Here is a 22348-nt window from a genome sequence, read left to right as displayed (position 1 = left end):
CTGTTCTGACGAACTCCCTGAAGAAGTGGACCTTAGTTGCAAGACCAATAGCACTGCCCGAGTATCTGCAGAGGCGAATGATCTAATTAATCCTTTAAATAGTCCCTTTTGGGGCAGAGGATGAACTGCAAGTTTTGAGCCGATCAGCAATGAAGTCAGGTAACTGATAATAAAGAAAAATGGTGAGCATGACAGTGTTCTCTATGTATTTTTCCCTATATTTTGTAAAAATGTGATGGCGCTATGCTAAGATTCGTTTCTCAGTTGCTCGATGTGTGTTTTTAGAAAATTGCTACTTGGAATGCCAATTAACTTCTAGCACATTTCAACGACGGATTGATGCGGTGCATCTTTTATGCTTTCTGTTGAGCAAACGCAGTCGCATTGCGCTTCTGCTTCAATATTGCAATCACAACTTTGCCATCATGTGCGTATGAAAATTGAACTAGCGAGCCTTTTCAATTAGCTTCTTCGACAATGCCAGCTAGCCTGCAAATGAGCTGTACCTTTTACCAAATACACCAGGAAAAAACGAGTAACGCTCTCACAACTAATTTATAAAAATAATAGTAAAATAGTTGGTTGTAGAGCAAATGATCGCTGGACTAAGAAATGGAACCTATACGTTAGCTTGGTAAAAATCAAAGAAAGAAATACGCATAAATGGGGAAGACAAATTTCGATATAGTCTTTATTGTTTGCAGTGCTTCAAAAGCTTTGAGATGTTTTTCTTTCTTGAACAACTCAACATTATTAGTGAGATATGTACCACATTCAGAACATTTTGAATAATTACTTCGGTAGTTTTTCAGTCTCACATTCTTGTAGAATTTTCATATGCGCTGAAATAATAAAATACGTCGTGACTACTATGATATTTGGTTACATCGAGGCAATATTCACGTCGTGGAGTGTGGCTAGCATTTCTTATCATGTAGTGAGCCCGATATTTCATTATCAACTGTACCGATAACAGTACGGCGTCCATGGTCTCCAAAGGTAGACACATAAGATTGATCATAAAAGAAATAAACTTTACTTCCTTATCACGTGTGCCCCTGCTTCTTACCAAAGCGTTGTTCGTTTCCTATTTTTTGGGTTTGGCTACATGCATCAACAAACGTTGAGCATTAAAAAAATATTCCAAAACGGCATCTCGTATCGCAAACAGCTGTTGCAAAAGGTCAGTGGCAGTCAGGGCCCGGCGATGTTTAGAGAAAATGAGCTCCGCTAGACCTTCTTGATCATTCACCATTGTGTAAATTCAAATATCTTCAAAATCACATGACAATCATTCCACATAAGCTCTTCCCTGCGTTGAGCAAACTTCCATTATTTATTTTTGAGTTGCTCCTTACGTGATACTTAGCTCTACATCAAACTTTTCTTCCACTGCATTATTCGGTTAAATAAGCTAATTAAGACACCGTTTGTGGCTCAGCTGTCCTTAAAACTTTCTATTAGATGCAATTTTCAGTTAGATAAGCTAGTTCAGCAAATTACACTGCTTGTGACTCAGCTGTCCTTCAAACTTGTTGTTCCAGTGCAGTTTTTCTTAGATAAGCTGATTCGTCAAAATTATAGTTTGTGTTTTTAAGAGCATAATCTCAAGCTGCTAACTTGCATGCCAGTAAATCATTGCAGAATTCATGTAGAGGAGACTTAATTCTCGAATGCATTTATTGTTTCACATTCTTTATGCGCGTGAATATTGCACCTGATAAATGCGCTCGTGTACCTTTTCTTTAACTTTACTCAAGATTTGATCTATCCAAAGCAAGAAATTGATGAGTACACAGACAGGTAATCCGAGTCATTTCTTAGGCCCACTTGAAATTTTGCAACGTTACCTGTGTATATTAGGGTATATCTGCACTAGGACAACCACATTGCAATATTTATTGATTGTGACATCCTGGATACTGCCGGTGTCAAGGATGTCAAAATTGGCTATTTTGGCACTCACGCCACCTTCACTGTGAAGACATATACAACATCTCAACGACTGGATCCCACAATGTGATTTTCAAAAAAAAATAAATGTTGACTGACCCCTTCCAGCTTTGCTGGGCCACAACAATATTTGCCAAAATGCTAAAAAAGTTTCGGGATGAAAATAAACCAAGGAGAATGAGCTTTGAACATCAACAAACGTGCGGAAGTTTTTTCAGCTATATCTGTGATGGCTAAAAAATAACGCTGGTACATTTCACGTCAAATTACCCAATTGATAAATTATTCCGACTAAACAGGGCAGAGTTACTCGGTCTGTTCAGGTTTTTCTATTAAAATTCATAGTCTGCTTAAACAAGCTCATTTATGAAGGGTACGAAGATGAAAGGTACTAAGTGAAGTTATGAAGGGTACGAAGGGTACGAAGGGTACTGCATTCTAGAGCGCAGCCAAGGTCATGTGGCAGCAGCTGCTGTTTTTAGAGATATGAGCGGGCAGTGACGCATTGAAGATGTCAATAGTAGGCGTTACTATCGTAACGCCTACTACAGACTGAATACTGCAGCAACGTCTATTTGAATGCTCGAAGAAAACAATGGGACACTAACTGAATCAAGCGGGAAGCAAAAAAACTTTCATACACGTTTTCTAGTGTGCCAAGTAACCTTCCCCAAAGCTTTTGAAGATTTAGCAGCGCCACGCAATGAATGACGAGACTATAATGTCATTATACCCCTCTGAGCAGGTGCTTCTTCGAATCTTATTTTGCCCTTGAATATTTCAACGACGATGATTACGTCAGTATAGACATAATACATGATATATAGAATCTAAGAAGCGTACTTACCACTGCACGTTTTTGCGCACTGTGAGCACGATGAAAAACGGTTTGGACTTGCTCCACAATATCCAAATTTTGGTTTCTTGCACTTTTGAGCGCTTGCATCGAAATACCACATCCTAGTGGCTGCGTATTTCCCACAGGGTTGGCCTATTTGTAGCGGCGCTAGGCATGGGTCTTTTACTTTCTTATATTTACCTAAAGGGAAAGAAATACATTTGAGTCCATTTACACTTGCGTGTACCTTTGTGTGCATCCCGCTTTTTCTGGAATTAAAATTGGGTTCGCGTTGGCGCCCGTGTCCTTTACAAACAGAAAGTACGAAGTGTAAATTACGCTTGTGCTGTTATTGAAAATTCTAACTTATTAACAGCAGTCATATTAGTAGCATGTAGAAGATAACAATGTAGACGATAAATAGTGATTGGCTTTCAGCAGAAGGCTGGTCCAATAGCCACTGTGCCCACTGACAGTGTCTTAAAAACTGTTCCTAATCAAAGCTAGTGGTGGTGTAATCGATTTTTTTCGAATATCTGCCTCAGAACTGTGTTTTTAGGATTAAATAGTTAGAAATCATAAACTCAAAGTTTTGGTCCAACTTCCTAACGCAGAACATGAGCAGGTTATGGAGAAAAAATGAAAAACACCAAGTGTACACTATGCGGGAAAAAATAATGTTACACTTCCTCTTGTCCTTTAGAAGGCTTCACTGTTTGCTAGTTTGATGCCATGGTTAGGAAAAAAAGAAACAAAAAAACTGCTTACTCGAGCTCCGTCTTTGATATCGCTCATTCCATAGGGTGGGCATTTGCTCCTATAATCTTGACGCTTCAGTGCGTTGGCACAACCGGATTGCCTTTTCACATAAGGGGATGATATTGTCTTTTGATTATTTGTTGGTGGGGAAGCGGGAGACCCAATATTTGCCAAGCGTTGCAATTTCATCAAAATAAATTACTCACGATGCATTTCCTAGCCATGCCAATAAATATGTAAGTTGTTCTTTTTGTTGTTTCCACTGTTACCCAACAAAAGTCGTTTTTCATAGAAGCTCCCGAAAAATGGATTAAATGTCGAAAATCTTTGACCAGAAACTTTTTTTGCAAACATACGAGAACACACCATGTCGTGCAAGCTGTAGCTTTGAAAACAACTCGGTGAGGCCTGCTGCACAAAGGCTCTGTCTCAAAAACATTGTTAAAGGCTTACAGGTCATACAAAAAATCGCCATAGAATTGTAATTTAGTTGGATGACCTAGTTATCTCTTAGCTGGTATTGTTGCTCTAGAACGAACAGCATGTCAAAAAGTGTAATAGATTGTCGCTGGCCGTTTCATTCTTCCAAAGACGCAATTTAAAACATCAATGCGTTTTCGGGCTTTGTATTGAGCTTACTTCTGAATGCTGTTTGCCTCTCTATGGTTTTCGTTGTGCAGTGCGATATCTGCATTCAAATTACGTATTTTTCTATGTAAATTTACTGATAATCTCCCCCCCCCCCCCACCCCTGCTTTCCTATTTGAGACATAACCAAGAGTAAGTACAGAGGTTTGTGTGGAGCTGCAGGGATCAGAAATACCTTGTTGCTTGCACCAATACCGGCACCACGAACAGAGAGGAGTACTGTGCAAGCATAAAAAAAATTAAACAAGCAAGGAGCTCTAGGAGGGTACGGTTCTCTGAACGAAGAGTAAAACGATGGTGAGCTTTTTGTTATAACTAAGCTTGTCAGACATTTTATTGCTATAGCAGTTTTTTGAGGTCTTCATGATTTGAAATAACCTGCAGAGAAAAAACCACGTGGTCATAGCTGGACAGAGAAGGCAATATCAATTCCTTTAAAACCCAGGCAAGTGCAGGTTCTTGCTAAGGTATACAGCATAATACTATTGTGAAATTGTAGTGGAGGCGAACACCCACAACGGCACAACGCAAGTCATGAAATAAACTGTTAAATGGAATAACCTGAGCCGAGCAAACCAAATAGCACTAAGCACAATGATAAGCGGCGATCGCGGTAGTCGATCGTCCAAATCTTATTTATAGGTCAGACACGTCTACTATTTATAGGTGGCTCACTGAACTCTTCAGCGGAATTGCAGGCGCTCGCGCAAGTTCTAGAATGTACACCAGTGTTTGCGTCGCTCGCAGCGTCTGATTACGTAACGCTCGGTGACGAAATGTGCAAGAGATAGAACCATCGATAACGCTCGGCAAGCTTCCGACGCTGAAAGACGCGTTCTGCGCTGAGCGCCATGAACCAACGGGTCCAGGCAACGACCGTAGCAATACTTTCGCGCTGAGTGATAACCAGCAACATCTACCAGCCAAAGAAACATTGTCACTGTAAAAGATACTTAAGTACTCGTGGTACCATATCGTACTACATGAAAGTCGTGGTAGCTAAATGTACTATGACGGTTTGTTTTGGCAGCTCTGGGCGTGCGTGATAAAACTGTAAGGAGTTCAAAATTATTCCTGACGTCCCATCGTGCAGGGTCGGACATTGCTCATAAGTTGCTTATAGCACGGCAAGCCAAGTAGATGTGTTCTAGGCTAATGGGCTCAAAGTTATCTTGATTTTCTACATGAATATTTTGAAAGTTTCAAAATTATACGAGAAGGGACTGGAAAATAGGAAAACTATGGTTGTGCGCTGGAATGATTGTCCTCAAATGGAAGGAAACATACATTGACACTCACTTCCGCACTGTCGCTCGCATTCGCGATTGGTGTAGAAATTATTTCCATTGCCTCCGCAACCTCCATATATGAATCCAAGGCATCTCTTCATAGTCTCGTTATGGTAGTATCTTTGTATAGAAGCCTTGCAGACGCCGGTTTCTGGAGGCATGCTGCAAGCAACTGGCTTCCATGACTCGCCGTTTGCTGGAGGTTTACTTGTTTTTCCTAATAAAAGAACAAATACAATCATTCGATGAGATGCGAACATCAGCCACCGGTTTTATTGAATAAGATGTTTGTACCAATGTCAGGTCTCCTAATATTCTCACAACGAAGACAGGTAAAGTCCTGTTTGATTTTTCGGATGTGATCGTCACTGCTGTCCCTTAAAACATATCTCAGGTAACTGGTCTCCTGTTGTATTATTTTGATTTGCCCGAACTCTTCAAACATGCTGATAAAGGGCGTGATAAGTACATCGCGTGGCCACAGAGCTTAGGTATGTTTTTTACAGCACTTCATGAGAAACGTAAGTTGCCACATTAGGAAGGATGGCACTGTAAATCTGCGCTTGTGGAGTTTAATGTTTTATTACAAGTTATGCCAGAGGTTAGGTAATAGTTAGGTTGAATGTCGTAGTTCTGGAACATCTCAGCTTTCTTGGAAAGGGCTATTAAGACAAGAGTAATAGTGTTAATTTAAACGGCGTCAGAGTGAACTACTGGCAACGAACATGCCCAAAAAATACAAGTGACTGTTCGACAACTCAGTTTAGCAGTAGTGCGGTGAAAACATGAGAAATTGCATTTATGGGTGGTTGAGGAGCAGGATGAAAAAATCATTTTTTCAAAACGCATCACGTGAAGAATTTGTTCCACCTAATATTAACATCCCAAATTGTAAGAGCATGCTTCATATAAGACAAACGACGAATTCTACACCATGTTGTATGTCAAAGTTCTAGTGTGCTGGCTTATCACCTTGAAGCGCATAGGTACCCAATAAGTTATGGATTAGCTGGCAATCCTGGTAGCGAAATGGCAAATGCGGCATCAGTGGAAGGTAATTTTATTTACATCACAATGCTTTTAACTTTCTTAGAATGCAATATCGCGGGCATGGAAACATCCTCTTATTCATAAGGTACTTCCAGTCTTTCTTGCAAACAATCACAAAAATTGCTGTCAACAAGCACATTAAGGATCAAAACTGTTCATGTAACTATAGATGACTGCCGAAAATGCGCACGTAAATCTATCAAACTCTTTGTGTATCAGGCTAAGGAGGATTATGAAGCTCCACCATAAGCTAATAAATATTCTCTGGGGTTCAAATTAGGTTTTTCGTTATTGCAGTAATGAAGAACGTCAGGGTCATTCTATTTCATCAAGTAGCAAGCGGTTGGAAACTAGACATTTAAATTATTGCCTTTGCCAATTTTTACTTTCCCAGCATAAAATTATACTGACCGCTAATTTTAGTATTTGCTCTAAGCTTATTATTTTTGGCTGCCGGGTTCGCAGGCTAAGAGCACTAGAATATTGTTCAGAAAATTGTTATTGCAAGATATTCTTGACATAAGGGAAGCCTAATCGTTCTGCAGACATTCCTAGTAATGTTGCTTCGCTCACTCGACACTGGTTGTGGCCTCTTTCAGCTTGCGTCTGAGAAGAACAAGTATTTTGCTTAAGAGATCCAGATGTGATTCCTACGTGCATAGACAAATTTACAATGCCTGTATCTGTTACGCTGAGATTCATGTTACTCATATTATTCATTCATGTTTAAATTTCTTCAGACTGAGTATAACCTGAAGTTGTTTTCTTGGGGATGCTCTTGGAAACTCCTTTATTGCTTGTAGGAATGAACAGAAATTTATTCCTGCAACCTATTGCTGACAGGCCGTATCAACTTACCAGAAATAAATTAGACAATTTCTAAGAAGCTTCTACTCACATCAATCAGCCTTTTGATGGAGGGGTCATATTATAATACTTAGCCTAACCAGTTAAATTGCCCACCCACACGCAACACAATGCAGTATCTGTGTGGATCCCATTTATTGTTGCTAATGGCCTGTTACGGCGAAATCGAAGTGTCGATATATTTGATGGTATGTCCGATCACAAGATTGTATCCTGATATTTAACATTCCAGTTCTCCGTGAAACTTCAAAAAATAAATAGATGCAAGCACAGTGCCACGCGTGCACTGTTAAACCTGAACGCGTCTCATTCGAGGACCGCGAAAACTCGCTGTCAAAATGCTGCTGTGAGGAACTGCGGCAGCGGCAGCGAGCGAATCGAACTGCGTGCTGCCTCTCCTTTCGACGCGAACTAAGCGTCGGAGGCACAGCGCATGGGAAGCAAGCGTCGGAAGCTACCAGCACTAAGCACACTTTCTCCATGCCGCTGATCGCTTTCACGACAAGGCGCCCGCGTGGCCGAGCAGTACGCAAGAGCCGGTGGATTATAAAACGCCATCCTTCAGGTCCCTCCCCTCCACCCCATCTCACCCCACCCCACCCCACCCCACCCCATGCCTTGCGCGCGACGGAAGACGGCGTGCTTCCTCCCTGCTTTCCTCGTTTGCGCGCGTGAGATTAAGCCGAAATCATCGCGTGACCGTCGCCAGTTTCTCTCGCATCTACAGCTTACGCGCGTGGCGACGATGTTATCGCGCTTGGACTTTATACGGATATTCATGGCGACGCGACTACGACGGCAGAAATGCACCTTGAGTATCAGTAGGTTACATCAGTGCATCAGTAGGTTACACAGCACTCAGCGTTAAATTTGAAATTGCTGAAACACTTAATAGATATTGCTGCTCTGTGCTCACGCAGGATAAAGCTAACACTCCAAAGATTTCCCATTTATAGGAAATAGTGCCTATAGATGATTTAACTCTCAGTGAAGAAGACTTGCTGGCGCTACTCAGGAATTTAGACGCCAAGATATCGCCTGGAATTGATCAGATAAAGAATGACTTTCTAGTACAATATGGCAAATTGCGTGCGAAATATTTAACCCTATTATTTCACAAGTTTTTCACGCGCACGGATGTCTGGACGATTCGATATTTGCAAAATATGCTCCCATACCTTATCCAGACGACCATTCATCACCTACTTCTTACAGTCCTATATAAATTGTGTGCACTTCAGTGAAATTGTTTGAACAGATTATATAGAAGCACATACCTTCTTTTGCTCAGAATAGTAATGTCGTTGACCAACGCAACATGTTTTTCGTAGGGGATTATTGACAGTAGCCCGCGCGGTCGTAACAATTCATGACCTTGCGATAGCGTTAGACAGGAAAACTTAGGTGGACATACTATTTTTGTATTTTGAGAAAGCCTTCGGCCAAGTACACTACTCCAACCTCGTACTGAAATTGTAGCCTATTCTCAAAAATCACCTCCTCCTGGCATGGGTTGTGGCGTACCTCTCGCCCAGGCGCCAAAATATAATCATTGATGGCATATGTTTTTCTTCTGTCCCTGAGGCGTCTGATGTTTCACGGGGTTCCGTTTTGCAGCCCTTTATTCTTTTTTCTCTTCATTAATGACGTGGTTCAGAACGTGGGCGCTAAACACCGGCGGTTGGCAAAATACTGCGTAAAGTACGAGGAAATCTATAGCGCTTACGATCACGTCTTACTGAGCGAAGTTTTAAGTAGAACTGCAGATGCAATGAGCCCTAATATCGGTCACTGCCGGAACTCTAGAAGAAACATGTCCACAAAGAGAATGGTCTTCCATAATTTCGACAAAATGCCACCCGTCTCAGAAGTATGTTTCAACCGAGTTAATATTTGCCTTCGCCAATAAGTTGCTTCGGGTTATTAAACCATAAAACTTAGGCATTTGTTTTAATAAGATCTTTGTACAACATAATACGCAAGTATATGTATATATAAAGGTGGCTCTTAAAGGCAGTCCCACCGCAATTTAGCGTGTATTCGCAGGCTTGTTTCACGCTTACAAAAGCTTACGTAGCACGCATTGAGCAATAGAAAGGTGTATCGGGAGATTTTCATGTTCCTTTACGATTTTCGCATATACACTTTTAATGTAATTAAGCTATTTGAGAAGATGATTAATGATGACTGAATAATTAATTAGAGGAACGCGTAACATTACTGAATATCTACAAGCGTGACACAACTGCACTATTTTGGTTATGTCGAGCTACGTGCCATCTGCGTATACTTAAAGTTTGGCAAAGGTTACGTGGGACACCGTGCAAATCTATAAAATGCGAGGACACCCAAGTGCTTCTCATGAGTCGTGAACGCGAGACCATTAACGTTCATATGAACGCCGCTGAGAGCTCCTTCGAGTTTCGCGTTGCGAGTAATGTACCACAGAGGGACGGGCTGCCTGGCTCAGCAGCCTGCGCTGGCGACGCCGCGCGCAACAGACGCTCTGCGCGACGAGCAACCGAGGAAACAGCAGCCGCCGCCAAGGCTGGAAGGCGCGTGCAGCAGCTAAGCCCAGTGGAGGAGAGAGAGAGAGAAAAAAAGAGGGAGTGATACGGACCGCGCGCCGGCTTCCGAGAGCGAGATGGCGACACCTGCACGCACACGTCACGCGATTGCCTCGACGACGAAAAAGCGCCTCGCTCCGCGTCGTCGCGTCGCCGCATCCGCTCCGTCGAGGCCCGATCGTGACGTGGCGTTGCGGCGATGCCCTGAAGCCACACCTGGCGCGCTATCGCGGCAGCCAGGTGTTTCGTTTTGACCGCTCGGCTCTGTCGAGGCACGGTCGTGACGTGGCGTCGCAGCCAATGTTAAATTCAAGAGTTGTTTGGCAGCTACAGAGGCCGGCTTTATCGCTCAACGGGCTATTTGACGCTTTCGCATGAAAGAGTGGGAAAATGCTGCGATAGTTATTATGAAAGAAGAGACAGTCGCACTCACTTGCGCATCCTTGTTCGCATTCTTGCTTGCTGTCAAATTTATTACTATTGCCTCCGCAGCCGCCATATATAAATTCAAGGCACGCATGTTCAGATACGTTGTAGTAATATTTTGGTATGGCAGCTTTACAAGGGCCGACTTCGGGAGGCAGGTGACATTCACTTGGCAACCACGTTTCGTTGTTTCCAGCCGGTTTGCTTCCTTGCTTCCCTAATAGAAGAAAAACTGCTTTATTCCTTGCATTCAGAACGTCATCAACCAAGTTACGTTCAATCGAGTTCGTACGGGCGTTAGTGCAGTTCAAAATACTCACTACAGTCAGTTTGCGGCTCGCTCTTTTCTCGGATAGATTCATACCTACACGCTCTTTGCGTTTACCTTCAGCAAATATTACGAGCAAGGCGAGGAACATCGACTAGCATAAAAAAATTTTAGCCTCTCTTGAAATTTACAAATGAAGGCACAGTCAATTAGCTCATTATAGTCCAGAGTGTTTCATTCAACTACATTATGCATAAATTAGATCGCTGAATAAGATATATTTATTTTCTACTGCTGATTGCTCAATAGAAGGAATGCATTTTTAATTACCAGTCTGCTACAGTCTAGACACTCACTTTGAAACCGTGATTCTTAGTTAATAAAACTAAAGATTATTGCTTTCCTTATGCTTAAATAAAGACTTACGAATAGCAAATTTCAGAATGCTCGCGATATAGCGCTTAATTTCTTTTTTAGTGCACGAAGAGATGAGTTACTATTTATGTCCATCAGCTTTCAGATGCACCAAAAAAATAGTACAAAAAAAGAACATCTGGTGACAGCTAAACACTCCTGAGTTGTGAATGCGTGATTATTTATGCCCTATTCAACGCCGCGGGAGGTACTTCGAGTTATGAACTGATCGCGGGCAAGCGAGCGTGTTCAAACGGTTGGCCAAGGCCGCCTGGACATACGAAGCTACCAGCACTAAGCGCACTTTCTGCACATCGCTGATTCTATTCACGACACGTCGCCCACGCGGTTGAGCCGTACGCAACAGCCACTGGAGTATAAAACACCCTCCACCACCTCCCTCCACACCATGCCTCGCTTCCTCCCTATTCACTCGCTTGCCCACGCTTGATTAAGCTGCAATCTTTGGGCGACCCTCGCAAGTTTCTCTCCCATCTACAGCTTACGCGCGTGGCGACGATGTTATGCTTGGATTTTATACGGAACATCACGGCGACGCCACTGCGACGTCAGTAATGAACCTTGACTGTCCATATCTTGCAGTACCACATTGCAGTGTCCATATTGCAGTCCATATATTGCAGTGTCCATATCTTGCTCTTGCAGTCTACAAGTCTACAAGAAACAATCCAAGAGACAGAGTGGTCTCCCGTAATTTCGGTGAAATGCCCACCGTGCCGTAAATAAGTTGCAGTCGAGCTAGTATTTGCGTTAGCAAATAATCACTTGGTTCTTGGGTATGTGTAATCATAAAACTTAGGCATTTATTATATTTTAATGAGCTTTTTCTCAAACATAAAAACATCGCAAGTGTATGTATACATAGAAGTGGCTCTAGAAGCCAATCACGCAGAAATTTAGTGCGTGTTCGAAGGCTTCTTTCACGCCCCAAAAAATTTACGCAGCATGCATTGCGCAACAGAAAGATTTATCGGTGGTCTTTCTTGTTCTTTTACAATTTTCTCATTTAGGCATTTATTACCATGATACTGTTTGAGAAGTTGATTAATTAGGACTTATTATGTAATTAGAGGGAATGCAGAAAGGTTACTGACTATCTAAAAGCCCCAGCAAACAGCATTACATTGGTTCTGTCCGGCTACGTGGCATTTGTGTATATTCAACGTTCGGAAAAAGTTACGCGGGACACCGCGTAAATACATAAAATGCGAGGACACCTAAGAACTTCTTATGAGTTGTGAATGCGAAACCATTAATGTCCATTTGAACAGCGCTCAGCGGTTCTTCGAGTTTCCCGCTGCGAGTAATGTTCCACAGTGGAACGTGCTGCCTCAGCCATACAGCAACAGCAGCCTGCGGTGGGAACGCCGCATGCCACAGACCGTCCTGCGCGACGAGAAACCTAGGAAACAGCAGGCGCCGCCAAGGCTGGAAGGCGCGTGCATTAGCTAAGCCCAGTTGAGGTGAGAGAGGGAGAGAAGAGAGAGAGCGATACGGACCGCGCGCCGTCTTCCGAGAGGGAGACGGCGGCACATGCAAGCGCACGTCACGTGATTGCCTCGACGATGAAAAAGCGTTTCGCTCCGCGTCGTCGCGTCGCCGCATGTGCTCCGTCGAGACGCGATAGTGACGTGGCGTCGCGGCGATGCCCTCAAGAGACATCTGGCGCGCTATGGCGGCAGCAGGTGTTCCGTTTCGAACGCTCGGCTCTGTCGAGGTGCGCCCGCGACGTGTCGTCGCAGCCAATGGAAACGTAAGTGTTGTTTAGCAGCTTCAGATGCCGGCTTTATCGCTCAACGGGTTATTTGACGCTTTCGCATGAAAGAGTGGAAACATGCTGTGATAACTCTACTAGAAGGGGGGAATAAAAGTTACACTCACTTGCGCATCCTTGTTCGCATGCTTGTAGGCTGTAGAAATTATTACTGTTGCCTTTGCAGCCGCCATACTTAAATTCAAGGCACTCATGTGCAGATGCGTTATAGTAATATCTTGGTAGGCCAGCTTTGCAAGGGCCGACTTCTGGAGGCAGTTTACATTCACTTGGCATCCATGTTTCGTTGTTTCCTGGTGGTTTGCTTCCTTGCTTCCCTAATAATAGAACAACTGCATTTATTCCTTGAATTGAGAACATCACGAGCCAGGTTTCGTTCAATCGAGCCTTTGTACATGAATTAGGCCACTTCAAAATTTCGCTACAGAGACAGTTGGTGGCTAGCGGTTTTTTCGGACGGATTCATACCTACAAGCTCTTACTCAGGCCAATGAACTGTAAGGATTCGTTAGTCGAATGATGTTTACCTTCAGATAATGTAACAGGCAGGGTAAGGAACATCGACTAGTATTAAAGTATTTTCAGTCTGTCTTCAAATATACAAATGAAGGTACAGTCAACATGCTTAATAGAGTCGAGACTGTTTCATTCAGCTTCATTTTGCCTAATTATATCGCTGAGATGACTGATATTAATTCTCTACTGTTGATTGCTCAAGAGAAAGAATGGAATCTCAATTAACAGTTCTACTGTCTAGACATTCAATTTGAAACCGTGCTTCTGAGAATAATAAAAGTAAAAATTATTGCACACCTTATGTTTAACTAAATTCTTACAAATAGTAAATTCCAGAATGTTCGCAAGACAATGCTCAATTTCTTTGTAATGCCAGAAGGGAAGAGTCACACTTGATGGGGACCAGTTTTAAGGTACCCCAACAAGATTCTACAGAGAAGAAAAAGCATCTGGGGACACCTAAGCACATCTTATGAGTTGTGAATGCGAAATAATTTGTGCACTATTGAACGCCGCGGAGCGGTACTTCGAGTTATGAACTGCTTGCGGGCCACCGAGCGTGTTTACACGCTTGGCGACCGCCTCCTAGACAGGACAACACCAGTGCACTTCGATCTGTGACGTCATGCTATGTTGCCCGACTGCCATAGGATCTAATGGGGACGCTAGCGAGTTAGCTTCGGTGATTTTAACGCCACCGCTTTCGTCACGTCCACGTCGGCAAAGGAAATTTCGGACCAAGTAGCATGATTTAATAAAGCAGGGTGGAGAGACCTGCTTCTCAGGAGATGCCACTTTAGTCCAGTAGGTCAGACACTCGGCTCCTGAGCGTAGGGTCGTTGTTCGAAGCTCGCTGCTGCCCGGGTTCTTCCTTTCAAACGTATTATGTTTCTTTAAAAATTATTTACAGCCATTACCGAGGCGAACTTACAACGCAGTGTAAGCGCGCCACACCTGGCGCGCTATAGCTGCAGCAGGTGTTCTGCTTGGACTGTTCGACAACGTCGAGGCACGCTCATGCCGTCGCGTTGCAGCCACTGAAAATTTAGGTAATGTTTAGCAGCTAGAGAGGCCAGCTTTATCGATCAACGGGTTATCTGACGCTTTCGCATAAAAGAGTGGAAACATGCTGTGGTAACTCTACTGGAAGGGGGAATACCAGTCACGCTCACTTGCGCATCGTTGTTCGCATGCTTGTTGGCTGTCGAAATTATTACTATTGCCTTTGCAGCCGCCATACTTAAATTCAAGACACTCATGTGTAGATGCGTTGTAGTAATATCTTGGTATGCCAGCTTTGCAAGGGCCGACTTCTGGAGGCAGGTTACATTCACTCGGTACCAATGTTTCCTTGTTTCCAGCCGGTTTGCTTCCCTGCTTCCCTAATAAAAGAACAACTGCATTTATTCCTTTATTTCAGAACATCATCAGTCAGGTTTTGTTCAATCGAGTATTCGTACAAGCATTAAGTCACTTCAAAATATTCACTACAATGACAGTTTGCAGCTCGCGGTAGTTCGTGGATGAATTCGTTCATACCTACAAGCTCTTACTCACACACACCTTGGATGAGTCTTGTATTGACCTAATATTTCCTTTACCCTAAGTACAACAGGTCTGGTGCTAAATGCTTATGAAGCTCATTAAGGGCCAGACGAAGCTACGTCTCTCTTGGACAATAGCGAGACCATTTCACAAGAAATTTGAGGTGCCACATTAGGAAGTATGAAGCCGTGGTTTTGTGCCTGTATGGCTATAAGTTCTTTTTCATAGTGGGTAATAAAGTTAGGCGAATAATCACAATAAAAGGTACCAGTCTGCAACAAAACTTGATGGTTGTTGCCAAGAAAAGGCAAATAGAGTGATCTTAATGGGTAGAAGAAGGACTTCAAGCAGATGGAAACGTACATCCACCAATGGCACAGCGCAGCTGAGGAAACCACTTTGATCTATGGCTGAAAAAATTTATAAGTGGCGGGGAAACATGATCAGATAATCTTCATTTCTGTAATCTTATGATCTCGGCGTATGCGTAAACTTAATGAAAGACTTTGTAGCACATGATTTATTAACGTCAGCAATAGATCATTAGTTTGTTGTATCTTCTGGTGTTAGAGCACTGGTATTTCGCTTTTAAGGCTTGAGTAACCCAACCTATGTCAAAGCTGCTGCCCTTTGCAAATAAATCGTAAACTCCGAAGCAACGAAACGTAAAGATTTCTTTATTGAAATAATGTTTTGCTTGCCAGAATGTGACAGGCAGCGTGAACAACATCAACACGTATTAAAGTGTTGGCAGTGTTTCTTAATAATAAGAATATTTGGGGTTTTACGTGCCAAAACCACTTTCTGATTATGAGGCACGCCGTAGTGGAGGACTCCGGAAATTTTGACCACCTGGGGTTCTTTAACGTGAACCTAAATCAAAGCGCACGGGTGTTTTCGCATTTCGCCCCCATCGAAATGCGGCCGCCGTGGCCGGGATTCGATCCCGCGACCTCGTGCTCAGCAGCCCAACACCTTAGCCACTGAGCAACCACGGCGGGTGGTAGTGTTTCTTGAAATTTGCATGTGAAGGTACTGTGAACAAGCTTATGACGTTCGAGACTGTTTCAGTCGACTTCTTTATGCCTAGAATAGGTAACTGTAATGATATGTATTATCTGCAGTTGATTCTCTAAGAACTATAATGCACTATTCTAATTTAACTGCGTTACTGTCGAGGCACTCACTTTCAAACCACGCATCTTAGAATAAGAAAAGTAAATATGATTGATTTACACATGTTTGACTAAACGCTTACGAATTGTATGTTTCCGAATTCTCGCGAGACAACGCTGAATTTCTTGTAATATCCCAAGGAAGCAATTGCACTTCATGCCGATGAGCTTTAAGAGACCGGAGCAAGATATTCCACAAACAAATCCATGCACACCTAAGAGCTTCTTATCAGTTTTGACTGAGAAAGTATTTATGCCGTATTCCACACCGTGGAACGGCAAAGTTATGAACTTCTTGTAGGCAAGCGAGCGCGCTGACACTCTTGGAAAACGGCCCCTAGTTAGCACAAGGCTGGTGCCCTTCGGTCCGTGACATTGCGCGACCTTGCACGACTGCAGTAGAATCTAATGGGGAAGCTCCCGAGTGAGCCGTAATGGTGGTAAAGTCACTGTTTTCGTCACGCCTGACTTGGCAATAGAAATTTCGGTCCAACTAGCATGGCGCCATACACCAGAGTGCACAGGCCTACTAGTTGAGAGGCGCTGGTTTAGCCTGCTGGGTGAGACAACCGGCTTCTGAGCGTGGGGTCTTAGGTTCTAGACTCGCTGCCGCCAACGCCTTTCCCTTCGATTTAATACATTAAGTTCTTTATAGTGACTACCGATTCAAAGTTAAGATGGAGGCGAGAGATCGCGCTGTCAAGCAGCGCGCGGATAACGCAAGCTTGCGAGAACAAGAGCGATGGTTATGTGGCGTTGCGGCGATGCACTGACGCCGCACCTGGCGGGCTATTGCTACAGCAGGTGTTTCGTTTCGCCCGCTCTGCGAAGAGGCATGCTCGTGACGTACAGTCGCAGCCAATGGGAATTTAAGTGTCGTTTAGCTTCTACGTATAAAGGGACATTGCACTATCACGTCAAAAAAGGACACGGACCGGAACATGAAAAAAAGGCACACCGAACGATAGACATCAACTGGCCTTATTCTCAGGAGGACACAAATACTCGAGGCCTTTCTCATACATCGGCAAAAACAGGCCTGCGTCAGCAAACCTAACGTATCTTTCGCGGCAAAAGAAATAAAATTTTTGCACAATAAGGTGCCATTGCGGATGCGCCTCAGGGATTGATTATGTAGCGCGTGCCTTGTTGCATATATGTTTGTGTCCTGTGAAAATAAAGCCAGTGGATGTCTAGCGTTCGGTGTGTCTTTTTTCATGTTGCTGCACGTGTCCGTTTTTTGCGCACAACTGCAGTGTCCCCTTATACGAATAACCATCAACTAGCCCAGCCTTCAGGCCTAAATAAAAAGTTCAGCTTCTACATAAGCCGGCTTTATCGCTCAATAGGCCCTCTGACGCTTTTACGTAAAAAAAAAGTGGAAACATGGTGTGGTAATTGTCCTGAAAGGGGAAAAACAGTCACACTCACTGCCGCATTCTTGTTTGCATGCTTTCACGCTGTCAAAATTATTGCTATTGCCTCCGCAGCCGCCATATTTGAATTGAAGGCAGTTCTTTGCAGATGCGTTATAGTAATATCTTGGTATGGCAGCTTTGCAAGGGCCCACTTCAGGAGGAAGGTTACATTTACTTGGCATCCACGTTTCGTTGTTGCCAGCCGGTTCGCTTTCTTGCTTCCCTAATGAAAGAACAATTGCATTTATTCCTTGAGTTCCGAACATCAGCAAGGTATCGCTCAATCGGGTTTCGCTCAATGAATTCATACCTAAAAGCTCTTACTCACACCAATGAAATGTGAAGACTTGCTATTGGAATAATTTCTGCGTTCTGAGAATATAACAGGCAGGGGGAAGAACATGAACAAATATTAAATTATCTTCAGTCTCTCTTTTCATTTACAATGAAGTTACTGTCTGTTTCATTCAACTTCACTATGCACACATTAAATTAAATTAAATACATTGAAACGATAGAAGAATATTTGCTGCACTTGATTCCCCAAGAGCAATGATAGAATGCTTGCATTTACAGTGTTACTGTGTAGACACCCTTTTTGAATCCAGGCTTCTTAAATTAACAGAAGTAAAAATTATTGCTTTCGAATTGTTAAAGTAAAAACATACGAATAGTACTCTTCAAGATATTCGCGAGACAACGCTCAATTTCTTTTCAATCTCCCAAGGAAACAGGCATACTTCATGTCAACCAGTTTTAATATACCCCAACAAGATTGTACAAGAAAAAGAATCCGAAGACACCTAAGCACTTCTGTGTGGTGAATGCGAAATCATTATTGTAGAACGAGACGCCGTCGAGTGGGCGTGTGAGTTACAATATGAAAACGGTTGCACCCTTTGGGGCGTATATTTCTCCCACAACGATAACCGTCATCGGGCTTGCTTACGTTTCCTCAGTTGGAAGCTCGGCCCTCGCTACTTTCCCGTCGAGAATGCTGCGCCACGCTGATAACGTGGAACCCATCCGTGACTTGGAACTAGCGGTTTAGCAGCATTAAGGCAATGAAATGCGGAAAATGCAGATGATTATTGTTGCGGCAGAAGATTAGCACCAAAAAGGTGTAAATTTTGTGATGCGAGCAAGCGAGGGCGTTGATACGCTTAGCCAACGCCTGTTAGATAGCACAAGTCCGGCGCAATGCGATCCTTGACGTCATGCTACCTCGTCGTAATGCTATAGAGTGTAATGAGGACGCTACTGAATAAAGCGCAGATATTGTGATGCCACCGGCTTCGTTACGCCGTGATTGGGAATCGAAATTTAGGTCAAAGTAGCATGTTGTAATTAGCAGAGTGCACAGACTTGCTGGATAGGAAGTGCTAGTTTAGCCCATTGGGTGAGACACTCGACTTCTGAGCGTGGGGTCGTAGGTTCAAAACTCGCTGCCACCAAAGCTTTTCTTTTCCGGTCCACTTCGAACTCATTAACACTAGCCTGGCGCTCTTTGGCCACGCCTGGCCCTTGCGCCATTAAACATCAAATATTCGTTCATTCATTTTCTTTTTCAATGTATTCTGTTTCATTATATATTGTTTTCTTTGTAGCGGTTACCGAGGTGAACTTACAACGCAGGCGGGAGCTTACGCGGGCAGTGACCTCGCAGATAACAAAGCCCTTCGAGAGCGATGGTGACGTGGCGTCGCGGCAATGCCCTCTTTTCTCACGTGACACCTGGCGCACCAGCTTGGCAACAGGTGTGTCGTTCGGCCCTCTGCTTCGTCGAGGTGCACACGTGACATGGCGTGGCAGCCAATGAGAATTTAGGTTCTGTTTCTCTGTTACAGACAAATGACTGCTTCGCTCAATGGGCCATTGGATGTTTGCTCCACTGTACTTACTTTTATGGCATTCTTTGGCTGCGTCAATATTTTTATAGACGTACACGGGAGCAGAAAGCTTGAACTACAGTGATTGTCGAAGCAATGTAAATGCGAGGTTACTTAAGCTGTGAGAATTCCGTACGCATAATATTTTTGGAGTACTCTTTCTTTTCGGTGTGGCTATCGGGATTATTCTTAATGACGTGGCATTCGCTTTGTCCAATGAATTTCATACGCGTAGGTCTCACACCTCTGCTTGAGCAAACTGAAGAAAAACGGTGTTCGTATTAGTCAACACTCTTATTACCGACACTGAGGTAGCACAAACCTTTCACGAAGAAGTAGATATAGGTTCATTATGTAGGTTTGTATTCAGGTATTGGATGATGCCAGGCACAACAAAGCGGACAATTATCAAATGACGAAACAACGATGACGCACTGCCAAATCGTTTCACGACGGAGCGAGGGTGGCGTTCGGCCTTTCGCCGCTAGAAGGAGCGTTGTGGGCACGACACTACAGCTGCGTTAGCGGCGTTGGTGAGCTCCTGTGTTTAGGCATTGTTGTGAGGACAAAGGGCAGTAAACATCAAACTAGCGTTATCTATCGTTTGGCTGGGCGCCGAGCAACGTTGACCATTCCCCTATGTTGTACTCTTGAGCACAATCGAAATGGGACGCCTGCAAAGCTGCTGGCGCCGCTCATCAAGCCTTCGTTGTGATACTTCGTGTATCTGCCAGTGTGCCACCCTGACGCTGCTCCTTCTGCCCAACGGGATGCTACCTGGAGTGTGTGTTGCGCCAACGTGTGAGAAACACTTTCCTAGAAACGCTAAATCTAGCTTTTTTTCCCTTTTAATGCCTCCCGTTTCAGGCGAAACTGGCAAATGTTATTACTCTATGTAGTTGCACTTATCTGAAGAAATTTGACTTTCATTATGATAAGTTAACCACAAGGACAACATAAAATATTGGCAGGCTACATTATTTTTTCGCGTTCTTCTGACGCAGCCGAAACACTAGATAGCGGAAAGTTGACTGGACTATTGCACGAGTTCATGTATTTGCTGTCACAACATTTACGTTAGCAGTGGAGAAAGAGATTGAATTGTCGTGTACTGAAATGGAAAGGATGAATGGACGTGTGTTTTGAGGCCTTCACCCACCGTGGTTGCATTGTGGCTATGTCGTTGCGCTACTCAACCCATCTGGGATCGAATCCCAGCCACGACGGCCGCGTTTCAACCGGGGTGAAACGGACAAATGCCTGTGTACGTTCTATTTGGTGCGCGTTAAAGAGCCGGAGGTGTTGAAACTTAATTGTGAGTGCCTCACTACGACATGCGTCATAATCAAACCATGGTTTTGACATGTAGGGCCCCAGACTTTACCTTTAATTTAACACAGCTATGGTGGCGTCTCGTGAAGACTAGAACAGCGCACGTGAACAATATCAAGAATAACATTAAGAAATAGGCAATAAACCATGCACACTTACCTTCCCCATAAAAGAGGCAGCTTAGGCCAATGAGATGGATAAGAACTGGAAGTTTCATTGCGTAGGGTTCAAGCAAGAAGACGGGCAAAGTGTTGCACTACGAGGCTTGATATTGACTTAGTTCTCGTTCTGATGACGCATTGTATTACTCAACGTGTTTACTACATGAATGTGTTTTTAAAGCCTAAATGCGCGATTTTGTTCTAAATCTCAATGGGACGCCATGTGTTCCATTACACTCACCACCTGTTTGCACAGACATAGGTCTCTATGCTGACGTCTTAGAGGAGTGCGATTTGAATATGACGTAGTTACCTCGCCTTAGCAGGCTTTCTTTTTATGTTCACCTTGTACGGATGGCGACCCACAATGGGCATGCGCTTTTTCTTGTTTTGTACGCGGACGCTGAAATGTTACGCCAAACGGCGTTCTTTTGTGGAAATTTTGTCTATATAGGTGACTAACACATCACGTGTTTTTTTGAGGGCGTTTAACCCTGTGATTTGCTTTTAATAGCCACCGAGTTGGAAAAAGTAAGCTTTCGTTTTAACGCAGTAGCACTTTTTGCGAACAATAGTCGTGGCAAGCCACACATTCGTTGATTAAATCATATGAAGCTGACTAAACCGTGATGCAAGTGGGATTTTCGGTTTCATGTTATGCCTTCATTGGTACAAACTTACGGCATGATGTCAAAGTAAATTTTATGAGACGTTTTTGACTTTTTAAGTGAATATGATGGTTGTGAAAAAGAACTGATATATAGGCACTGCCCCTGCAGGGGCATGTGGCATAGTCTGAGGTGTTACTACAACGCCGCTCATTCCTAAACTAATGAGAAGATTGAGATCATAAGTTGCATACAGTATTAGTGGTGTTTTCGGACGTAGATGGCGTTGATATATATATATATATATATATATATATATATATATATATATATATATATAACACCACCATGGGGGGGGGGGCTGTAGCATCAAGTATACTTAAAGACATGGTGGTGTTCTATAGGTGGCTGTCAGTGCAAGGCGCAAGCCCCCCAAGAACTGGTGCTTTGGAAGCCTTGGGATACCATTGCAAAACAAACAGGCCGGGTTGGCTCAAATATATTACTTTCTCTAATTGGGAGTTCGAAAATGCTATTCAATAATTTATATACTGCAATGCTCATATTCCGAAGAGGTGGTCTTTCGTTATTTTAGTTCTTATCATCAGAGGTATCACGTACGAGATTTACACGTTAACGTTTTTGCTCGGCAGAGTATGACGTGAAAGATGAACGAAAATGATAAAGTCACCCGAAAATCTCAGGCAAGGTTTAGCCCTCACAAAACAAACACGTAGAGCCCATTGGTACCTTGTTATCTTTTTCTTTTGCAGTGCACAGCTCTTATGCGCTCACCCACTATGTCATCTTGATGTCCAGCTGTATCTCCG

General features: G+C 43.4%; 1 protein-coding gene across 5 annotated transcripts; it reads right to left on the bottom strand.

Moving 5' to 3' along the window:
• Positions 1–664: 664 nt before the first annotated feature.
• On the bottom strand, positions 665–21064 carry LOC142587858 (actinia tenebrosa protease inhibitors-like). 5 transcript variants are annotated; one of them, XM_075699164.1, is made up of 8 exons: positions 20909–21064; positions 17542–17751; positions 14563–14772; positions 12982–13191; positions 10405–10614; positions 5486–5704; positions 2801–2992; positions 665–842 (listed from the first exon to the last, which is right to left on the bottom strand). In XM_075699164.1, the coding sequence occupies exons 1-8, from the start codon at positions 20964–20966 to the stop codon at positions 793–795; spliced, it is 1359 nt and encodes a 452-aa protein (XP_075555279.1). In that variant the 5' UTR covers positions 20967–21064; the 3' UTR covers positions 665–792. The 5 variants fall into 5 exon arrangements, with proteins under 5 accessions (XP_075555279.1, XP_075555281.1, XP_075555284.1 ...); XM_075699166.1 differs by having other exon boundaries at positions 5498–5704; positions 20909–21063; XM_075699169.1 differs by lacking the exon at positions 12982–13191.
• Positions 21065–22348: the final 1284 nt, after the last annotated feature.

Source organism: Dermacentor variabilis, chromosome 7 (assembly GCF_050947875.1).
Source record: "Dermacentor variabilis isolate Ectoservices chromosome 7, ASM5094787v1, whole genome shotgun sequence".
Classification (NCBI taxonomy): Eukaryota; Metazoa; Arthropoda; class Arachnida; order Ixodida; family Ixodidae; genus Dermacentor; species Dermacentor variabilis.
Note: the sequence above shows the minus strand (reverse complement) of the source record. Positions and strands in the feature narration are given on the sequence as shown.